Source organism: Sceloporus undulatus, chromosome 3, assembly GCF_019175285.1.
Source record: "Sceloporus undulatus isolate JIND9_A2432 ecotype Alabama chromosome 3, SceUnd_v1.1, whole genome shotgun sequence".
Lineage (NCBI taxonomy): Eukaryota > Metazoa > Chordata > Lepidosauria > Squamata > Phrynosomatidae > Sceloporus > Sceloporus undulatus.
This window is the reverse complement of record NC_056524.1, coordinates 68,220,945-68,229,549: the sequence shown is the minus strand read 5'-3', so window position 1 is coordinate 68,229,549 and position 8,605 is coordinate 68,220,945. Positions and strand designations below refer to the sequence as shown.

The 8,605-nt window shown below is 40.4% G+C and overlaps 1 protein-coding gene across 1 annotated transcript; it reads left to right on the top strand.

The window, feature by feature from the left end:
• Positions 1–2,716: 2,716 nt before the first annotated feature.
• LOC121925809 (phosphatidylinositol glycan anchor biosynthesis class P) lies at positions 2,717–7,892 on the top strand (the record flags this gene model as incomplete). The annotated part of the gene is made up of 3 exons (XM_042458386.1): positions 2,717–2,832; positions 3,688–3,806; positions 6,587–7,892. Coding segments are annotated over 3 exons (366 nt in total), but the record flags the coding sequence as incomplete, so codon positions are not given.
• Between the last annotated feature and the right edge of the window lie 713 nt (positions 7,893–8,605).

Below are 8,605 nucleotides of genomic sequence, written 5' to 3'. Positions count from 1 at the left end.
GCCATGGCAGTTTAAGAATAGTCAAACTGGATTAATTCTACAGTATGGATGCCATCTTACATACGTCAGCTAATGCAAAAAGGAATTAATCACAAGTAACACTATGTTCCTAGCTGGTTACTGTACTTCAGTGTTGCAATTCATGCCTGCAAGATCATTTGTGCAACATGGGTGTTTCATTGTATTGTGTCATCAGTTTACTTTTAAATATTAGCCCAGCCTACATCTACTAATCATAGACAGCTTTTGTTTTTGTTTTTTATTCTAAGACTACAAATGAAACATGGACGATAAAGTATTGAAAACAAAAATGTGTAGAGATTGTGGCCAGTTAGGCTTCCTAGGATAGCGCCCTGCAAGGACTTTTCTTCTTTCAGAGCAAACTTTTACATATTTGTTCAAAAGAAAGTTTTGATGATTTTGATAGCTCTTTCTCATATAGGTATGTGCAGAGTTACAACCCTAAAATGCAATCATAAACAAAGTTAGGAATAAATCAAATTTGACTGAGTGGAACCTGTTTCTTAGTAAACTTGCACATCATCTAAAGGGACAATTTGTAGATAGGCACGAAGAGAGGGCCTTACTTTGGATCTTTGATTACACTTTGCCTTGGTTAGAAAGACTGACCACTAGCTTTTTAATTTTGTTTCCATTAAAAGGGGAAACTTTTTCATCATTGGTTGAATAATTTTAGCACCTTTGAGCAGTGATGACAAAAACTGACAGGAAATAGCTGACAGATTTTCCTGTTATATCCATTCAAGCCTGATCCTGTTAATTTTTACTTGGAAATAAATCCAACTGAATCTATTGATAGTTACTCCAAATGGGATTAGACACAATTGCAAATTTAAAACTATAAGAGTTCTCCTGTAAATCTGTGCTAAACATTTTAATGGCCCATCAATGGGGCCAGAAGAGTCAGTATCTCTCTCTAGTTGATGAATAATACTCCTCGTCTTTAGCTATGGAGGGGAGAATCATTTGTGTAGTCATACCTGTGGGAGGAAATGCATTAATTTAATTATTTCAGGACTTTAAGATTAACTTTCTGATACCAGGTTTATCCAAGACCTAATCAAATAATCTGGCAGTCACCAGCATGATGTAGGGCAGGGGTAGGCAACGTTTTTGAGCCGGGGGCCGGGTTGCTGTCCCTCAGACAACTGGGGGCCGAAGCCAAAAAATAAATAATTAAATATTTTTTTAAATTTTTAAATAAAAAATAAAAAATAATTCCTACGTACACTGCACACATCATATTTTGAAGTAAAAAACAAAATGGGAACATATATAATATTTAAAGTGAAGAACAATTTCCCGGCCACTGTGAAGGCTTCGGCCTTCAGAGGCCGGGAAGGAGGGAGGAGACCGCCCATGATTGTGGCGATCGCTGTGATTGCGGACGACCCCCGTGCCCTTTCCCGGCCTCTGTGGAGGCTTGGGCCTTCACAGAGGCCGGGAAGGAGGGAGGAGGCCGCCCACGATCGCGGCGATCGCAGGCAGCCCCCGCGCCCTTTCCCAGCCTCTGTGGAGGCTTGGGCCTTCACAGATGCCAGGAAGGAGGGAGGAGGCCGCCCACGATCGCGGCAATTGCTGCGATCGCGCACGGCCCCCGCGCCCTTTCCTGGCCTCTGTGGAGGCTTGGGCCTTCACAGGGGCCAGGAAGGAGGGAGGAGGCTGCCTTTCGCGGGCGGCAATCGGCGGCAGGATTGGGCAGGGGCCGGTGCCTAGGCCTCAGCAGGCTGCATGCGGCCCACGAGCCGTAGGTTGCCGACCCCTGATGTAGGGGTTCAAGCATTTGATTATGACTCTGGTGACCAGAGTTTGAATCGCCACTCAGCCATGGAAACCCACTGGGAGACCACAAGCAGGTCACATTCTCCTCCTCAGAGGAAGGTACAGTGGTGCCTCGGGTTACGAAATTAATTCGTAACGCGGCCGCTTTCGTAACCCGAAAAGCCTTCGTAAGCCGAATTGCCATAGGCGCTAATGGGGAAAAGCCGCGATTCCGTGCGAAAAAGCCGAAAAAAGCACCAAAAGTTTTTTCGTAACCCGAAAAAACATTCGTAACCCGAAACAATAATTCCCTATGGGATTTTTTCGTATCCCGAAAATTTCGTAACCTGGGTATTTCGTATCCCGAGGTACCACTGTAAAGGCTAACCCCCTCTGAACATATCTTGCCAAGAAAACCCTGTGATAAGATTCACCTTAGGGTTGCCAAAAGTGGTAAATAACTTGAAGACAAACATCAACAACAACCAAATTGTGATATGTTATTAACAACTCCAGATGCTATTGCTTATTGTTCAGTTATAGTTCTCCCTTTGGTTTATGGTAATCTGGATTTAGGCTGCATCCACATTGCAAAAATAATCAGGTATGACACCACTTTGACTGTCATGGCTTAGTGCTATGGAATTGTAGTTTGTTGTGGCACCACAGCTCTCTGATGGAATGCTAAATGTTTCACAAAACTACAATTTCTAGCATTCCATAGCATTGAGCCAGGGCAGTTAAAGTGGTATCAAATCAGATCATTTTTTAAAAATATATATTTTTGAATAAGTTCAGGCTTGCTCAAAACAGTATGGTTACAGTACCCAAGCTTCCCTACAGTCTTCTGTGCATTTGACCAACCTAGCACTGGTTAGTTTTCCATATTAGTAAGCACTATCCTTCAAATGGCAGCCAGGAAAAAATGTAAATTTGGATCCTTTGGGTTAATTTTTTTTCTTGTTTTATATGTGCAGTTCTGTACCTTGTGTGGGCCTATGTACCAGAATCCTGGCTCTTTTCATTGGGATTAACCTACTGGCCTCAAAAGTAGGTTTGAAGACTTCTTCGGCTAAATATCTTTTATGTTTCTAAAACCAATTGATTGTGCAGAGAATTAGCATGCTAATTTTAAAATACAGCCTTACGTGAAAAGAGATTAGTGTTGCAGACCAAGGACACACATAGTTGAACATCTTGTTTCCAACAGTAGCCATCCATCCATAAGGATGCCGCCACTCCATATGTCCATCCAGTGTTCAGTATGCTGCAGAAATGGAGATTTCATTTAGCTAACTTCACAGATAATAGCTGTTGATATACTTGTCCTCCATCTGTAGCCTTCACCACAAGCTGGGCTATTCATATTTTAACTCAGCTAGGCAGTTTGTTGCCTTCCAGATATTCTTGGACTATCTAACCACCCTAATGTGTGTTGAGGGGTAATGACAACTGCATTCCAACAGATTGCACACCCTGCATCTGACCCGTTTTCAAAGTCTTCTACATAAGTGAGCTTCACCAAATCATGTGATGGTGAATTCTACTAACAATGTGTAAAATGATTCTTCCTTTTTTCTAATCAGAAGATAGTCAATCAGTTTAGTTTAATAATTCCAAGTTCTACTTTGATGAAAGAGAGAAAATCACAGTCTCTCTAATGTTGCTCTTCTGTTGTTTTGTGTGTGTGTAAAGTCTTTCCATATTCCTTGTCCCCTTTGACATTTCCTAAACTAAAAGTCCCCAAAATTTTACATTGCAAGAAATCTGCTCCAACAGTTGTTCTCTTTTGTACAGTACTGTTCTTCTTTTTTCTGACACTGTGATCATTCATTTCTGTATGTTTTTTGCTGTATGTTTCCCTGGGAATGCAGAACCACTTAACAGTATTTGTTTGTTTCACAGGTACTGGGCTGTGGCTTTGCCTGTGTATCTTTTAGTTAGTATAGGAATTGGCTATATACTTCTCTTCGGTCTTAACATGATCAGTACTGCTCCGCTGAATTCCATACATACCATTACAGGTAAGGTTCTTGACAAAGTTTGCAAATAATGCACTTACAACATGGTACATGTTTTATTGTAGGATAGATATTTCCGCCCTGCCCACAACTAAATCCCAATAAATTATGAGGTGTTCTGAGTTGATTTCCAATACTTTTGCCTTTCATTAAATTTCTCTTCCATAACACCCTAAAAAGGTACCAGACCCCATCTGATTCTGAAGCTAAGCAGGGTCATCCCTGGTTAGTACTTGAATGGAAGACTGCCAATGAACCATGTCATGTGGACTATATTTCAGAGGAAGGAACTGGCAAAACCACCTCTGAGTATTCCTTGCCTAAGAAAACTCTATGAAATTCATGGAGTCTGCCTGACTTGAAGGCACATATATAGAAATAGCAGAAGAATTATCTGGCTCCTTCCATTCACATACTATCCTGAGAAATTTACATAAGATCCATCTAAGGGCATCTCTATCATGTAAATAGTAGCTTTTACCAAAGTAAATTTGTAGATATTTGTGAAATCGTCTCAGACGATTTGCAAAAACATTCACTCCTAAACAGCAAAGCTTCTCTAATATTGTATCATTTCAAAGATATATACTCTTGGTTCCAGTGTGTTTTAAGCCAAATTAATGTCATGTAGTGTACAGGGTGCCCGTGTTATACAGGGGCGCGCTACATGAAACCTTGAGCATATATGCAAAGCTGTGCGGGAGCGCGTGGGCCACAAGGGCCGTCGCGTCCCATTTGGATGAATGGGGCACATGCCTGTGGCGTGTGTGCGCTGCCGTATGCATGAGCCCCATTCACTTGAATGGGACTTGAGCACGTGTGGTATTTGACTTACGCAGGGGGGGGTCCAGAACGGATCCCCCACGTAAGCCATGGGCGCACTGTATATGTCTGTTAAGTTCTGGAGTACACATCTGTAACAAGGAGTTACAGTTCAACATCTGGAGGGCGATACAATGCCATCCCAGTGTAATGAGTGAATTCTCTCAGGAGTGATGGGGAAAGGGATGATTCCTGCTGATCTGACAGACTTGCTGGCCAAGCCAAGCATCCTGACTCTTTGGTAGATGAGTAAAACCATGCAGATGCTATGATTTATTTGTACATATTGAGAATGAAAGAATGTTGCATGGTTTTCCAAGAACACACTGCCTTTTCCCACAAGATCATTGTAAGTTGCCTGCATGTGCAGAATAATATTGAGAAAAATGGAATTTTAAATAAAAGGAAAGAGCAGTTCAAAATGATTGCACAGTTGAGTGTAGTTGTGACATGGTTCTAGTCCTTTACAATAATACAGTGGTACCCCGGGATACGAAATACCAAGGTTACGAAATTTCCGGGATACGAAAAAATCCCATAGGAAATAATTGTTCCGGGTTACGAATGTTTTTTCGGGTTACGAAAAAAAATTTTGGTGCTTTTCGGCGCTTTTTCGCACGAAACGCGGCTTTTCCCCATTAGCGCCTATGGGGTTTCGGCTTGCGAAGGCTTTTCGGGTTACGAAAGCGGCCGTGGAACGAATTAATTTCGTAACCCGAGGGAGCACTGTAACAAACTGTTTCCATTAACACAAGCTGTTCAACATATGGATAACACTACGTTTTCAATGCATTAACTCTAGGGCTTCTATATTCTTCCAAACGCCTTTCCATTTCGTACATCATAGGACTGATATGTACAGAGGACAAAAGATTGATTCATGCCTTCTTGGAACTGACCTACTTGAAATTTAAATGGGAAGATTGTTTATACATTAAATATTTTATTTTTATTTTCCACACCTATTCAGATGTCAATGCAGAATTTGCAATTTTATATAATGTTACACAATGATATGTAAAAGGATAAAAACCATGCACATTCAAATCTAAAACCACAGAACCAAAACATCCTTTTATTTTATTGTTTTCTGTGTTTGTACATTTACACAACACACTAATTTCATGAGCTTGCCAAGATGCTTGCAAAACAACATGTAATATATAAATAAAATAAAAGAAGCTTTAAAAATGAACACATTAAATTATGTTTAAAATATTTGCAGAATAATGTCTTTCCCTGGCACTGAAAGGGCAGCAATGCTGGTATAAACTGGATCACTCTGGTATTCTGGTGATGGTTTATGGCCATTGAAGACTTTGGGGTGAAACAAACTGCCCCTTTGTGCCGCTAGGAAGCTGCCCAGCCATTTACACAAGGGTGGCTTCATGACACTCTGGTGGCATAGCATTTACATACCACATGCTGCCAGAGCATCATGAAGCCGGTTTCCGGCTGCGGCACAGGCGGAAAAGCTTGCTATGTTCCACTCCTTTTTTGGGTGGCTGCAAGGCGGATTGGGACTGCCCCTTCCACTGGTCTATTTCGCCCCTTACTTCCCTACTCTTAATAAGCCCCCTTTCTTGCAGACTCGCAGGTCAGAAGGGTGGATATTTAGAATATGCTAATCAGTCAAATAGTGGAGGTAGAATATTGAATTATGCAAATCTTTACCCTGCAACTTTAAGTGGCAAAGAAAGTCACATAAAAAGCCTGTTGTCCATTTTGAAGCTATGCATCAGGCCTTATTCTTTGGGTTTTGTATGATAAAGTTACCCATACTTTATGGCATTTGTACAATGGGATAACTCGTGGCTTTAAGACTTCTAAGAAATTTGTAATAGCTGTGCTGTTTAAGAACGTAATTATACCTCTTGATGTCAAATTATGATAATTAAATCATTAAAATGCTGTTTTAAGTAAACTGAAATTATGTTATTTTTTCCTTGCATATTCTACAGACCACTATGCAAAAAATCAGAAGCAGAAGCAACCACAAGAAGAGGCTATCCCTGCATTAAGGGATATCCCTATCAGTGAAGTAAACAAGATGTTTTTTCTGTCTGGCACAGAAGATTGTCCTAGAAGCTGATGGAAGAAAATGCCTTTTGTTCAAGTGCTTGCATTTGGAAAAGAATTCTCAGTTTCGTAATTGAAAACAGATAATGCAGTGACAAAATGGTTGGTTTTAAAGTAACTGGAGTAAAAGGTTGGTAAAAGTAACTCTGGAGTAAAGTTGCAATGTTTGCAGTACATCTTTCAGAGGATTGCTATCACCTGTCATTGCTCCCCATCACACAAAGAAGTACAGCTCATCACTTGTCCATACTGGAACTTGAGAGATCCAGATGCATGTCTTCAATAAGAGAAATAAAAAATTGTTTGCATCCAATGAGACCAAATGTAAAAGAGATAAAGTCTCATTATGTATTTTAATATGGGTTTTATTCCAAAAACAGTTCCATCCATTTTGATCCATTTTGTCCAGAAAATATTTCAGTGGCTTTTGAACGGCAACTGGTTTTTTACAGACGGGTATGATTTGCCTGTTAAGACACGAATTAAGAAGTCCCTGTTTAAAATAGAAATTAATTTAACAGTGAAAGTTGAAACTCGAGCCACTTAGGGCTGTAATGAAGATCTGGAGCTGTTTTAGACGTCAGATTTTCCTGCATTGTCTGTATTCTGTTGCTAAATTGCTGTGATTAAGGTGGCCTTGATACACGTGTTATGTAATTCTGAACGTGAATTTTAGAAGGATGGGTAGCTGCCAGGAGGTTAAATGATGTTCTCTGTAATATACTCCTCACACTTGTATAGCAATGCATTGCTAAGACTAGACTGACAGCCAGGTACGATCCTGAGCCCTTTGGCAGTGCACAACAAAGTGGATTAAAATTTCAAAAAGCAAGGTTAGAAAAAGGTTTCTTCTGCAAGTTTCAAATTAGTTCAAGGTCCCTTTGCAGGCTGAAGCTCAAGTAAGGTAAGTCATATTGGGGGCTGTGGATACACATTAATTTATTATGTAGTTCCTATTTCTTTATACAGGATTTCAACTTAATTCAAATAATTCTCTTTGCCTATCAGGAATACTGTAATGTATTTATTGGTGATGGAAATCTATGTGCCTTTGGGCTTCTGTAAATATTGCCAATTGGGGGTCTATTTCACCTGAACAGAATTGCAGTCTTTGTTTTGAAAATATATTTCAAGGATTAATCAGATTGAGATATTAAATAAAAAATTTCCTGGGTTTAAAAGGTCAAAGCTCTCAATTCTCTTTCTGTAAGCACCAGCAATTATTTCTGTGAGAAGCTCCATAAACATTATACTGTACAAGAATTACTAGAAATGATACATTGCAGTTTACCAGACTCTTGTTTTGGTGTGCCTTCAAGTTGCATCCAAACATGGTACCCCTAAGGTGAAGCTATCATGAGATTTTCTTGGCAAAATTTGTTTGGAAGGGTTTGTGACTGCCTTCCTCTGAGGCTGAGTATGGCCTGGCCAAGGTCACAAACTGGGTTTCTATATCTGACTGTGATTTGAATCTTTGCCTCCTAGAGTCCCTAGTTCAAGAGTCTAACTAACACAATGACTACTCCCAGACTGCTCTGCTTTTTTTTTTTTTGTCTCCAGAGGAGCTAAGTGCCCTCTATTCCTTCTCCATTTATCTTTCTCAGGGGTCTTTGCTCCCTCCATCACCTTCTTGCCTTTGTCTATCCTTACTCTACCAGCAACAGCTTCTCTCTCTCTCTCTCTCTCTCTCTCTCTCTCTCTCTTTCTCTCTCTCTCTCTCTCTCTCTCTCTCTCTTTTTTTTTTAGAGTGAGTATCCTGCAGAAGAGAGATGTGGCCATTCACACCATCTTGTTTTTCCTAGTGCCTCTGACTCATGTAGAGCTACCTAAAGGCTTCATAGAGAAATTAATAGACCAGGTTTACCTATGCAAGACCTTGGTGCAGCTTCTGTGATTGTGAG